The following is a 14,834-nucleotide window of genomic DNA, read 5'->3' as shown; positions in this document are numbered from 1 at the left end:
AATAATATGTTATTCCAAAAATATAATAATGGAAAAAAATAATATGATAACTATATTGGTAAATGAAGAGTAAAGTACACCAACAATCACTCAATTTTTATTTCAATAACAAAGCAGTCACTCAACTTTAGAAAAATGACAAATCAGTTATTAACATTATCGAAAAGTGACAAAACAGTTCCCCGTTAACATTTTCTATTACAGGCCTAACGGAACAGATGACATGGTTAGTTAACTTGCCACATTGGACATGAGGAGCAGAAGGGTCTTATTCTTCTTCAACTAACCACTAGAAGTAAAAAATTGTTAAACAAAACCTATGGCATTTTTAAGATTGCTGACCCTTACCACTGCCATAGCCTTTGTCGCTGCCTTTGCTTTGCTTGTCGCCTTTGTTTTCTCTTATTCTTCCTCCTCTCGCAAATCTTCTCATTTCCCCAAGCAACCAACAACCTAATTTCTTTTTCATTTACAGTCAATAGTCCTTTCTATTTCCTCCTACTTCCTTTTCACATTCCAAACAACCAATATAACTAAAAAAGAAAAGCATAAGAAAAAAAATTAAAACAAAAGAAAGAAATTAACTTATACCAAAAACAAACAAAACTCACCATCAACAGTGATGTTTTGAGCCTCACAAACAACACGTCTAACTCGACACGAATACTAAATCACCGATCTGGATGACTAAGCCGGTGACGTTGACTTGGGTTTAATCTTGAGACCACGAAATTTTGAAAACCTAATGGATGTTCTTCGATCAAAAAGAAAAAAAAGAATGGGCTGATGCAACAACACTGGTCGGAACAATGGAGGAAGCCATGGGAAGAAGAAAATATTCAGAGGAAAAAGTTGGAGATTTCGAAGAGAGTGATGGATTAGATTATAGTTAAAAAGGAGAGATTTTTGGATGAAATTTATTGATTAATTTATTGATTATGTGTGTCTTAATATAATTTAGTGAGAACTTATTGACTTATACAATATCGAAGAATCAAATACAAACTTTAATCTAATGAAATTTGAATTTAATGAAATTTTGTTAATAATTTATCAATTAATTTTTATTATTGAATTTGTTAAGTATGACTCATATTTTCAGTCAAATTTGAGAAATAATCTTTTAGTTAAACTCTGTTTATTTGTTTCAGTCAAACACTGATTAGTTTATAATATTTTATTATTATTTGACATATGAATTTAGCCTATAAATAGGCTCTTGTACAACCTTAGAAAATACACCCATTAGATTAGAACTCATAACACATTCAGAGAATTTTGTGTTTACGTTTTGAGGGTTCTTTGTTTTTCGGGTTTTCAGGGTTTAGTTTTATCTCCATCTTTTGTACTCTTCATTCTTTTACCATTATAGTAAAATTATCTTTGCCCGTGGTTTTTTATCCTCTTTGGAGGGTTTTTCCACGTTAAATTTGTGTATTCATCTTCTCAATTTTTACTTGTTTGTTGCTTAATCGGGACGATCCTAACAAGTGGTATCAGAGTTAGTTCAATTTTCATAGATCAGCCCATTCAGATATGACAACAACAAGATTTGAAATTGAGAAGTTCGATGGTGAGACAAATTTCAATCTGTGGCAAGTTCGGACGATGGCAATTCTAGTTCAATCCGGTTTGAAAAAGGTTGTTACCGGGAAAAAGCCTGAGAATCTAAATAAAACAGAATGGGAAGAGCTTGATGAAAAGGCCTTATCTGTAATCCAGTTGTGCCTCGCGAATACAGTATTGCAGGAGGTTAGAAACTCTTTATGCCACTAAGTCTTTGGCTAACCGTTTAGTGTTGAAACAACGTCTATTTACGTTTCGCATGAACGAATGTGAGCTTCTTAGAGATCACATCAGTCAATTCATTACTCTTTTAAATGATTTAAAGAACGTTGAGGTTCATATTGATGATGAAGATCAAGCTATGCTATTATTATGCTATTTACCCCCTTCATACAAGTATTTCAGGGAGACCCTGATTTATGGCAGAGACAAAATCTCGTTCGAAGATGTGAACGGTCATTTGTTGAGTAGAGACAAACTCGACAATGAGCTTCACTTGGATAGCAAGGTAGATAGGCAAGCTTCCGTTTTGGTAGCATCAAAGAAACGAGACAAAATGTGTCGCTATTGTAAAAAGTTAGGTCACGTCAAAGCAGATTGTTATAAATTGCGAAATAAAAGAGCTGTTGAGAGTAACGAGGAAGATGTAGCTGATGCTAATTTGGCCAATGAAAGCGGTGATGATTTTTTGTTAGTGTCAACGAGCGATAACTCCAAGCTCACGTCCGAGTGGATCCTAGATTTGGGATGTTCTTTCCACATGTGTCCCAATAGAGGATGGTTCTCTACATACAGTTCGGTTGAAGGTGGAGTTGTGCGCATGGGAAACGATTCATCTAGTAAGGTAATTGGTATTGGTACTGTTAAAATTAGGATACACGATGGGACGATTAGGACACTCTCAGATGTCAGGTATGTGCCTGATTTACGAAAGAATCTCATCTCCTTAAGTATTTTAGACTTGAAAGGATGCAGAATCAACATCGAGTCAAGCGGCATTAAAGTATCTCATGGAGCTCTCGTTTTGTTAAAAGGTAAAAGAACTGGCAGTCTTTATATTCTGGAAGGTTCTACAGTGACTGGTGAAATCGGATGTCCTCATCCAATTCTGATCAAGTCAACTCATTTGGAGCAGAGGCAACTTGGTCATAGGAGGGAAAAATGTATGACCGTTTCGTTGAAGAGAGGTTCTCTTTTGGATGCAGGTTTTGAAAAGTTAGGGCACTGTGTTTGTGAAAATCAGACCCGGGTTAGTTTTGATTTGGCAGTGTGCAAGTCGAAGGTTAGAAGTCTTCTAGTTTCTAAGCACAGATTCGACTCAGTTAATTCCCTGTATAGTTCAAGATAGGCTTGTGGCGGGCTTTGGCAAAGATGGCGTTGTGGAAATATGAGTCAAGGTGGAGATTTGTTAAGTATGACTCCTATTTTCAGTCAAATTTGAGAAATAATCTTTTAGTTAAACTCTGTTTATTTGTTTCAGTCAAACACTGATTAGTTTAGATTATTGTATTATTATTTGACATATGAATTTACCCTATAAATAGGCTCTTGTACAACTTTAGAAAATACACCCATTAGATTCGAACTCATAACACATTCAGAGAATTTTGTGTTTACGTTTTGAGGGTTCTTTGTTTTTCGGGTTTTCGGGGGTTTAGTTTTATCTCCATCTTTTGTACTCTTCATTCTTTTGCCATTATAGTAAAATTATCTTTGCCCGTGGTTTTTTTATCCTTTTTGGAGGAGTTTTTCCACGTTAAATTTGTGTGTTCATCTTCTCAATTTCTTCTGCTATTTTTACTTGTTTGTTGCTTAATCGGGACGATCCTAACAGAATTAAATATGTAAAAAATTTAAATTCTTGAAATTTAAAGTAGAGGGATTAATCAATTGAACAATGGGTGGAATGGCAGAGGATTTGTTCAAAACTTCAATTAACATTAGCCCCAAGTTTGATTATTGGAAAATCAATTAGGAAAGTAAATAAGACATTAGTGCTTGCAAGCTACTCGAGTTTAATTAAAAAAAACTTTCGATTTAATAATTATCAACCTGAAGCTATTAGTTGGGTTGAATTTGAACTTTTCATTTTTAATATATATTTTAAATATTTCATATTTAATTTACATTATCGAGTAGAGTTTGAGCTTGAATATGTATGATCTTAATCAAGTTGGAGCTTGAGTACGAATATTGATAAACAATCTTAATTGAGCTCGAGCCGATAATCGAGCTTTGGATTTCAAGTTGAGTTTAAACTCGAATTGTCAATATTCAGGCTCGACTTGATTACACCTTAAACCCAACCCCTATCTCTTATAAAAAGAAAAAGAAGGATTAAATTTCAAATTTTCAAAGAGTATAGGGATTTGGGACAAAATTAGATCATTAAATTTAAAAAAAGTTTTTGCAACTGACTTCAAGTTATCATATAAAAAATAAAATTTCAAAATTTCAAAGAGTATAGAGACTTGGGTGAAAATTAGACCATCAAATTAAAAAAAGTTTTTGCAACTGGCTTCAAGTTCTCTTTTAAAAAAAATTAATTTCAAATTTTCAAGAGTACAGGGACTTGGGGAAAAATTATACCATCAAATTAAAAAAAAAAAAGTTTTTGCAATTGACTTCAACTCTTTAATAAGACTTCCTCCGAAGTCACTTGTTTTTATTTATTTGATAAAAAAATTATTTTATTTTCCATCAAAACAAACATCTCTTCCCCCATAAAAGCTTCCTTAAAAACCATGACTGTTGCATTTTTCCCACTTGTTTCTACTAACCCCAATTATGCCTTTGCTTTCACCACACAACCACCAGCCATTGATCCAAAGGAAGCAAAGTTTTGGGTCTTTGGAAATGGTGAATATGGAGCTGGATAAACAGCTTGATCTTCAACAACCTTTTGGTGTGGATTATGGGAAGCTTGAAAATGGCCTTGTTTATTATGTTAAATGTAATCCTAAGCCCAGAAAAAGAGCTTCGCTCGCTCTTGCTGTTAAAGTCGGGTTAGTTTCCTCTTTGATCTTCTAATGTTCCTTCTTTGATTCGTGTTTTTTTTGTGTTTAAGTGTCTGCAATTTTGTTTGTTTTTGGAGAAATCTGGGATTATTGTTGTATTTTCTGAATCTGATCTGTTATTGGTGGAAGTCAACCCTTACAGTTGTTAGTGATAAACACATAAATTTGAATATTGATAAATTATTGAATTATTAATTTCTGTTAATTTATTGCATATAATCATTGAATTGTTTATTTTTACTAATTAATTATATATAAATAATTGGATAGTTGATTTTCTAGTAATACTATTTGATTGGCTCATTTTTGGTATGGCAAAGTGAAGAGATTAATAATTGTACTTTTTAAAAAAAGTTTTTCCCCTGACCAGCTATAAAATTAAAGTTAATCAATTGAAATAGATGTAGATAATAAGGTATTTAAGCTGCTGCAATGAGTAGTATGTTTAGTTTACTAGCGTTTCTTTGGACTTTGGTTTGATTCAATTATCAAATTTTTAGCTCAGCATTTGATTGGTCAGGACTCGGGTCTTTAAAGTTCCTCAATCATTTTCTTCCTTTTTCTCAGAATCAGATTTACTTTTTTGCTTGAATCTTGACTTTATAGTCAATTTGGTGGGTCGAGTTGATTTTTGGTTGGCTCAATCTAGATTGAGTTAATTTGGTTTTAAAATTTCCAGTCATTTCAGGTTTGGGTGGTTTCAAGATTGGATAGTTCGGGTTTGAACTTGGTTCTTTTTTATCATGTCATTATTGGTTCTGGTCATTTGAAGTTTGAATCATTTCGTTTGCTTGTTCAAGCTATTTTGGGTTTGGATTGTTTCATGTTTGGTCAGTTTTAAGTTCGGTTTTAGGTTGAATAGGTTTGAGTTGTTGACTTTTTATGGTCACATCAGTTTGGGTCTGAGTTGATCAGATTGAGTTTTTGGATTTTGATTAGAGTTGACAGGTCTATGACTGTACAAAATAATATAAAATAATGTTATTCAGATTGTGAGTATCGGATGGGGATATGTGTTTCAATACGGGTTTATTCAAAATTTGTTTCCTTTTTCATATATTTGTTGGAGGATCTCTTCATATTACGAACTTGTTGGATATGGCCAGGTATATGAAACATTATAAAATGAAGAGTTAGAGCAAAATAGATATATAGAAAACTATAAGACTGATTTATGGGGTTGATGACAGCTCGATTTTAGAAGAGGAATATGAGCGTGGAGTTGCTCACATAGTTGAGCATCTAGCCTTCTCTGCCACAAAGAAATACACAAACCACAACATTGTTAAATTTCTTGAAAGCATCGGAGCCGAATTTGGGCCTTGTCAGAATGCAGTAACATCCTTTGATGAGACTATATACAAGTTGTTGATCCCCATTGACAAGCCTGAGCTCTTATCTGAAGCCATTCAAGTCCTAGCTGAGTTTAGTTCAGAGGTATCAATTAATTGATATTTATTTTTGTAATTCTCATCTATGTTACTCGGATTTGGGTAATGAGTATGGTTCCGATACCGACATATTCAATTTTCTCTTCTAAATTTGTGAGTTGTGATTTACAGATTCGGCTCTCGAAAGATGATTTGGAGAAAGAAAGGGGAGCAGTTATGGAAGAGTATAGAGATAATAGAAATGCCAATGGAAGGATACTTGATGCATATTGGACATTGATGATGGAAGGGTCCAAGGTAAAGCTATGGAGTCTAAATCCAATATTTTCTTTTATGAACATCATTTATTTCAATTAAAGAACTTATCAAAGAAATATTGTCATTCAAATGTAAAAATGAATCAATGAATTTATCCATTTGGTGCTTTTCAAATGCCAGATACAGTCGCATAAAAAGATATTTGAAAGAATTTCAACATTAAACATCATCTAATCATTATTGCCATTTCATATTTCACCAATTAAGTATGCCACTATGTAAGGGTCTATGTTAATCAGATTTAAATGTGAATGTCAGATATGGGTCATATCTCATACACATGTTTATGTATCTATTGTACATGAGTGTCAGGCATGACATGTATGAATAAGCATTCAGCATGGATATGCTCAATTCTTTGTATGTTTTTTTGTATATGTGATCATACGCTTGAATCTGTGTCCAAATATGTGTTGACCACCAGTGATGGACAAGGATACTTAAAAGAAAATGAAGACTTAGAGCAAAACAGAAGAGTACTGCTGCATGCATCATGCAGAGTCCTTAATGTTCTTGAGCAAGTAGTTTTAAACCCTTTCGACTTGTCTCACGAGTTCTGAACCCTGGTTAACTGCAGTATGCTGATCGATCACCTATTGGACTGGAAAATGTAATAAAAACCGTTTCTTCTCAAACTTTGAAGAAATTTTATCAAAAATGGTACCATCTATGCAATATGGCAGTGATTGCTGTTGGAGATTTCTCTGATACAAAGGTTGGTCTTTGCTAATTGCAAACTTCTCCTACTTGAATTACCAATTGTGTGAAATTAATGAACTTTTTGTCTTTCTATCTAGAGTGTCATTGAGTTAATAAAAACTCATTTTGGGCATAAATACTCAGCATTGGACCCTCCATCAATACCTCATTTTAAAGTTCCTTCTCACGAGGATCCTCGCTTTTCATATTTTGTGGAACCTGAAGCATCTGGGGTTAGTAAACTCTTAATCCTTTAAACTTTTTCATGCATGCAAACATGCATGTCTATATGTATGGATGAATGTGTTATGCATTTGTTGATGAGAATGTTTGTTTGAAAAAGTGTGCAGTGATGATTAGCAATAAAATGCAAGTAGATGAATTAAAGACAATGAAAGACTATAGAGAAATGCTTGTGAAATCCATGTTCCGAATCGCTCTAAATCGAAGGTTGTTTCGAATTTCCCGAAGAAAGGATCCGCCCTATTTCTCGTGTTCAGTTGCTTCATATGTTCTTGTTCGCGATTTAAAGGCTTATATAATGAGTTCATCTTGTAAAGAGAAGGGGACTTTGGAGGCCCTTGAGTCCATGCTTATTGAGGTCTGCCATTATTCTCCTTCAACATTCTGATTTTGCTTATTTCTTTCTTTTTGTTTTCTTCACTGCCTTTTCTGATGCATTGTATTGCAGGTTGCAAGAGTACGTCTACATGGATTTTCGGAACGGGAAATATCCGTTGTTCGAGATCTACTAATGTCGAGTATTGAATCCGCATATTTGGAACGTGATCAAATTGAATCAACTAGCTTGCGATATGAATATTCACAGGTGTGACCAATTCGATCTCCAATGAGGTTTTTTAATTTATTCAATTTAAACCAAAACCAGCAGCATATGGAATAATGGAAAGGTACTAAATCTTCATTTTTTGTTTTTGTTTTTTTTTTGCAGCACTTCACTCACAATAAACCCATTATTGGGATTGAATATGAAGCTCAGCTCCAAAAATCTATTCTCCCTGGTCAGTGAAATGTTCTGACATTCTTAATTTTTTCTGTTTTTAGGCATTTAAAAAGAAGAAAATAAATGAAATCTCATATCATATATTGTTCAATTCATGGTTTTATCTTACATAGATATATTAGCATCAGAGGTATCCAAGTTTGCTGAGAAATTATGGACATCATGTAGCTGTGTCATACAGATAGTTGAACCACAAGCTTTTGCTTCTGTTGATGACATGAAAAATATTGTCATGAAGATCAACAAGCTTGAGAATGAAAGGAGCATTTCTCCTTGGGATGATGAACAAATTCCCGAAGAAATTGTCAGTTTAAAGCCAAACATAGGGTAAAGTTATATTCTATCTTGTTCTAGCTGTTTGATTTCCTTGAAGTATATTTGTCTAGCACCCATGTCCATCACATATTCAGACATAGATATGGGGACGTATTCCCATATCCAGAACTTGCACCCAAATCCAAGTAATGTAGGTATTACACAACTGTGAACTCATATGCTGAAATAATATCTATGTTGGACTATTTATTTTTCTGCGTAAGTATGTGTTCGATACGTATTTGGACATGGTACAGGGTATGAACCATTGATCCCTCAAATATATCAAAAATAAATTGAGTATACCTTTATCAGATGTACATCCATATTTGAGCCTCATCTCGAGTCCGGGTAACTTAGCTTCTAAGATTTACTAAGTGCTTCTAGACTTAGCCAGCCTACTCCACTGTCTGATTATGGCCTTGTTTTGTACTTTATGAACTGTTGTAGAGAAACCTAAATTAATGAATGGGATGATATTTTAACCAATTTTAGCTTAACGAATTGTCAGTGCCTTTCTAAATGAGCTTTTATTTTCTCAAAAAAAAAAAAGAAAAGAGCTTTTATTATTTAATCTGAATTTATTATTTACTTCAGGAACATTGTTCAGCAGCGTGAACATGAAAATATTGGAGCTACTGAATTGATTCTATCCAATGGCATGCATGTTTGCTATAAGTGTACAGATTTCTTTAATGACCAGGTAAACTTTCTCGGTTTCTCTACCCCTGGCAGTATCAGTAGTTAGAAATAGACTATATTGCTCCTACTCTTCATTTTACTTGAAATATTTGAATAGCTGTAAGTTTTAACCCTCTAAAAACCTTTCAAATGCATAGAAAAACTTAGAAAGAAAATTAAATATACTCGTATAGGACACATAACCATGCTTCATTTTGCTTGAAGTGCCCGTTTCTACAATGTATTAGGACACGAGTGTGAAGATATGACCCTCCAAAAACAGAAACACACAAAATTAAATATACCCGTTCTTCATTTTGCTTGAAGTACTTGTCTCAATGCATACAACATGGGTGTAGAGATATGATCTTTTAAATACACGGATAAACTTAGAAAAAATATTAAACATACCCATGTCGAACATATACCTATATTCGGCATTCACATCCAAGTTCAAGAAAACAGGAAACACAATCAGTTTTGTCAGAAAATAGTGAATTTGAATCCTAAGCACCATAGTACTTTCCAAATACCATTTAATTTCTTGGACTTCAAAGCATGACTCTGACTTTATTTGATTATCAGTTGATGTGAACCGTATAACTTTTACAGTGTTGTTTCAATAGGTTCTTTTCACAGGTTTCTCCTATGGTGGTTTATCTGAACTCCCAGAAAACAAATATTTTTCATCTTCAATGGGATCAACAATTGCAGAGGAAATTGGCATGTATGGTCATAGACCTTCAGTGTTAATGGATATGCTAGCTGGTAAGAGAGTTGATGTGGATGTAGAAGTCAGATCCTACAAGAGATCTTTTTATGGTGATTGTTCGCCCTTTTACTTGGAAACTGCCTTTCAGGTTTGCTTTATTAGATGTTTAACAGTGAAATTGTTGGTTTTTAGTTCTTTTTGTCTTCTTAATTTTAAAATATTATTTGATCAATTATCTATGTTGTCACGACGCTTCATTTTCTTTGAAGTACCTTTGTTTGACTTTCATGTCCGACACATATCAGGACATGGGTATGGGGATATGATGAACTCCAAAACCCCCTTCAAATACACAAAAAACTAAAAAAAATGTAAACTTACCTGTATTCAACTACGTGTCAAACACGGATACTTCAAAGATGCATCATATACATCAACAAAGCAAATAACAAAACACATCATTCACTAGATTCATGCCCTCTTGTTTTCTAAGCTTAAAGTTGCAAGGATTTCTTGATTTTGTAGTTTCTGATTATCCCTATTCTGGCAGCTTGTTTACCAACTATTTACAACAGAAGTAACACCAGATGATGAAGTCATTAAAAGAGTGATGCAAGTGAAAGAAGAAACAATTCTTGCTCGAGAAAGGGATCCCTATACTTCATTTTCTAACCGGGCTAGGGAGATCAACTATGGGAACTCTTACTTTTTCCGGGTATGAATGATTAGTTGCTACCTTATTCCGACTCTTTCTTTTTACTGAAGTATCCTTGTTTGACAATGGTATGGAAATATGTCCCCCAGAGGACCTACGAATACATGGAAATGCTTAGAAAAAATTTGAACATACCTGTGTCAGGCTGTATCCAACACTCATACTGAAGTCTTGAGTAATGTAGATTAATTGTCTTGAATTTTATTTGTAACTTAAGATTTAATTTTGATTGGCAGCCTTTTGGAATAAGTGATCTTCAAAAAGTCGATCCATTAAAAGCATGCGAGTATTTCAATACTTGCTTTAAGGATCCATCGACTTTTACTGTTGTAATTGTTGGGAAAATCAATCCCACAGTTACAGTTCCTTTAATACTGAAGTATTTGGTAAGTTAAATATTCTTTTTTTCAATATCCCCCATTCCAAGAATTCATAAAATCATTATTATGTTATGAGCTCTTGATTTTTGTCCATGCAGGGTGGAATTGGAAAGCCTCCTGAACCTATTTTCCATTTTAACTGTGATCGCATCAAGAGCTTACCTTTCAAATTTCCCAAATCCATGACTAGGTAAGTGAAGTTCATTATGTTGCTTCGAGTCCTCATTCTACTTGAAATACCCATGTCTGACACATTCAGAGATGGGTGTTGAGACATGACCCTCCAAAGAACCTTCAAATACGTAGAAGAACATACCTATGTTGGATATATACAGATATCTAATACTCACACTCAGTCCAAGTAATGGAGGAGGTTCATGTCCGTTGATAACAGTTTCATGGAGCTCAAATTATGTCCGACATATAGTCGGACATGGGTATAGAGATATAATTCCGTGTTAGACATATACCCATATCCAACACTTACACCCAAGACCTAGTAACAAGGTTAATGTCCAATGATAACAGTTTCATGGAGCTTACACTGTATGCATCTTCTGATACGTGATGTGCTTGTAGGGAGGTCGTATGCAGTCCCATGATAGAAGCTCAATGTATGGTCCGGATATGCCTTCCTATAGAACTGAAGCATGGAACTATGGTTTGTTAGACTTCTTCCAGTTGATCTATTTGAAGCTTCATTAATGGAAACCTGATTCCATTATTGACTTGTTTGATATATTTCTTTTGGAACAATCAATTTGCAGGAGGAAGAGATTCATTATACTGGGTTTCTAGCCAAACTACTAGAAACAAAACTACTGCAGCTTCTCCGATTCAAACATGGCCAGGTACGGTGTACCATTATATCTATGTTGCTTCAATTCTCTCTTTGAAGTACCCATGTTTGAAAATTGTTTTTGACACATTGGTAAGGGGATATGACTTCAAAGGATCCTCTAAATACATTGAAAAACTTAGAAAAATCTAATCATTTTCGTGTTGGATACATATCCAAGTGTATTTCCATTTCAGAGCATCATTTGTCTTATTCAATAGCCTTGTATTTTGTGTGAACAATATTTTTCACTGTGTTCCCAGATCTATTCTGCAAGTGTTTCGGAATTCATTCATGGTGATCTGCCATGTCTAACCGGAGATATTGGTGGTGACATTCAAATTGATTTTTCCTGTGATCCAAAAATTTCCTTGAAGCTGGTAGGTATCTCAACCTATGTTGTTCAGACTTTCATTTTTGTTAGAGTACCCATATTCGACATTCATGTCCGATACATTTACGGAAATGGGTATACGGACATGATTTTCTAAAGACCCACCAAATACATGGAAAAACTTACATACCCGTATCTGACACTCTTACTCAATCCCGAGTAACATATGACCAAAATATCAATCATCTCAAATATTCAATTTGCGCAATATTTTTTTAACAGGTTGATATGGCTTTGAATGAAATATTACGTCTTCAAGAGGAGGGACCTGCAGATCAAGATGTTGAAACCATACTCGAAATCGAACAGAGAGCCCATGAAAATGGATTGCAGGTTAAATTTCTTCTACTTTATGCATTCAACATTTATTACATTTAGCAATCAATATAAGTAAAGAATCCTAAACCTACATCTTTTACCTTACCAATGAAACAAGTTATCTTCATTTCTATCGTTGCTCTGACTTTTCATTTTGCTTTAAGGACCCGCATTTGATGCTCGTATTTGACGTCTATTTTAAGAATTCTCTAAATATATGAATAACCTTGGAAAAAATTGAATATACCCGAGTCTGAGTAACTTAGCTTCATCTAATCTATCTCCTCTTAATGTTTGCACCTTGTTTTGTGAACTAACTTGGTCTTACACCTTTTAGGAGAACTATTACTGGCTTAATCTGATTCTCGGCAGTTATCAGTCACGGATTTATTCCGGCGATATCGGAACTTCTTTCAAGGTCAGTGGAAGGACAGGGGAAAGGTTACAAATACTCAAATTCGAATCCAAGTAAAATACAAAGGATTACTAACTTTTTTTTTTCATTTGTGTGATGCAGATTCTAGATGAAACGCGTTCAAAAGTTAGAAAATCGCTGACATCATTAACGATGCAATTGGCGCTACGGCGGATAATGCCTTGCAACAATCCGCACACTGTTGTGATTCTAATGCCCCAAACATCATGGTTTAAGAGGATAAAGTCATTTTCACAATGGACCCTTCATGGGATCGATATGAAGGTTAGTCATCTCACCATTTTCCCCACTATTAACTATGACTACGAGTAGGGAAGGTAACAGGTTGGATATATGCATTTTTCTATGATATCCGGATTTGAGTATCATCTAAATCCTCGATATTCATTGTCATCCAAGCACTTTTTTAGCACCATGACACAGTCTCTAGACTTTCAATACACCCAAATGATTAGAAGTTTCCCTTTTGGTATAGATATTGGGATTCGTACCCCAAATATGTTGGATGCCATCTTTTAAAGATAGTTGGATGAATCAATCGAAAGAAGTCCCATTCGAGCACATTTTTAGCGCTGTGACACATTCTCTCAATTTTCAGTACACTCAAATGATTAAAAGTTTCCCTTTTGGTACAGATATTGGGATTCGACCCCAAATCTGTTGGGTGTCATCTTTTAAAGGTGGCTAAATGAATCACTCGAAATAAGTCCCATCCGAGCCCATTTTTAGCACCACGACACATTCTCTGAGTTTTCAATACACCCAAATGATTAAAACTTTCCCTTATTGTATAGATATTGGGATTCAAACCCCATATATGTCGAATGCCATCTTTTAAAGGTGACTGGATGAATCAATCGAAATAAATCCCATCTGAGCACACGACACTTTTCAATACGCCCCAAATGATTAAAAGTTTCCCTTTTGGTATAGATATTGGTTTCCGAACCCCATATATATCTGATGCCATCTTTTAAAGGTAACTGAATGAATCAATCGAAATAAATCCCGGGTCCGGGTTCTTGCTTTTCTTTCATTTTGACCATTTTTTTCCCTAGTATCTGATCTCATTTATAATTTTTCTAAAACTAAACATTTCAACTAGCTTTTTTAATGCATTGAATCAAACAAAACATGCTGTTTTTGTTGGGCAGATTTTAGCAGCCATTGCTGGTTTCACAGTTTTAGCTCTCAGTTTGAAGAGATATTCAAAGAGATCTTAGAAGGAAAAAAAAACTGCACACAAAATGCTTCCAGCAAGTTAATAAATGTGAAGAAATAGGGTTTCATTTCCACCATATTGATATTCATTACCAGAGAGATTGAATGGATTCAACAACTTCGTGTAATTTTTTTGTGTCGGGATCGTATTTGTAGTTTCGATATTTTTCCAGTAATTTGTATTGTGTAATTCTTTTAAGACATTAGCGTATTCATATCGTGTTTGTATTATTCTTTCGTGTAGGGTTTAATAGTCAGGTTTAGCCAAAACCATGAATTTCATACTCATTGTTTGTAGTAATTCTTTCATACTGCAATATCATACTGATAAATTTTAAAATAAAATAATGAAGCATATATTTGTTTGGTTATGATTTTATATTTGTATTATATAGTTTAATTATTGTTTTATTTCCTATATTACAGTTGGGATTTGATTTTTATATTTTAATTTCACTTTGAACATTATAAATCCGTGTATTCCTATGGCTATTGTAGCAAGATAGGATTTTGACTAATGGGAAGCGAGTTCGACGGAATATGTCTTGAAGGCCACTGTGTTCAATGTGGATATCTGATGGAGACTAGTTTACATGCTTTACGGGATTGTGAGTTCTCAAAAGCAATGTGGAAGGCGGTGGTTCCTAACTTAGCAAGGAATAATTTCTTCTCCACAAACTTAAATTTATGGTTAAACGAGAACTTGTCATTGGAATGAAGGAAATTGGTTGACTGAATTTGCAATTCTATGTTGGTTGTTACGGAAATGCCGAAACAATTTCATCTTCAATAATAGTCACAATATTGTT

The 14,834-nt window shown here is 34.2% G+C and overlaps 1 protein-coding gene across 1 annotated transcript; it reads left to right on the top strand.

Annotated features, from left to right (window-relative positions):
* The first annotated feature begins 4,259 nt into the window (after positions 1–4,259).
* LOC105792920 (zinc protease PQQL-like) lies at positions 4,260–14,396 on the top strand. The gene is made up of 21 exons (XM_012621772.2): positions 4,260–4,571; positions 5,774–6,020; positions 6,146–6,271; positions 6,870–7,007; positions 7,090–7,224; positions 7,335–7,592; positions 7,683–7,820; positions 7,944–8,013; positions 8,129–8,342; positions 8,928–9,033; positions 9,638–9,871; positions 10,274–10,438; positions 10,675–10,824; positions 10,917–11,008; positions 11,398–11,479; positions 11,586–11,669; positions 11,920–12,036; positions 12,273–12,383; positions 12,706–12,786; positions 12,886–13,068; positions 13,959–14,396. Exons 1-21 carry the CDS (start codon positions 4,354–4,356, stop codon positions 14,025–14,027), a joined length of 3,018 nt encoding a protein of 1,005 aa, XP_012477226.1. The 5' UTR covers positions 4,260–4,353; the 3' UTR covers positions 14,028–14,396.
* The last annotated feature ends 438 nt before the right edge of the window (positions 14,397–14,834 follow it).

This window comes from Gossypium raimondii, chromosome 8 (genome assembly GCF_025698545.1).
Source record: "Gossypium raimondii isolate GPD5lz chromosome 8, ASM2569854v1, whole genome shotgun sequence".
NCBI lineage: Eukaryota > Viridiplantae > Streptophyta > Magnoliopsida > Malvales > Malvaceae > Gossypium > Gossypium raimondii.
This window is presented reverse-complemented; position numbering and strand designations above follow the sequence as displayed.

What these genes read in the sequence shown, in the direction of transcription:
- LOC105792920 (XM_012621772.2), top strand. Translation starts at nt 4,354, where the DNA reads ATGCCTTTGCTTTCACCACACAACCACCAGCCATTGATCCAAAGGAAG. An exon ending in TTGAGTCCATGCTTATTGAG is followed by an intron (nt 7,593 to 7,682) that starts GTCTGCCATTAT and finishes ATTGTATTGCAG; the next exon opens with GTTGCAAGAGTACGTCTACA. An exon ending in CAAAAATTTCCTTGAAGCTG is followed by an intron (nt 12,037 to 12,272) that starts GTAGGTATCTCA and finishes TTTTTTTAACAG; the next exon opens with GTTGATATGGCTTTGAATGA.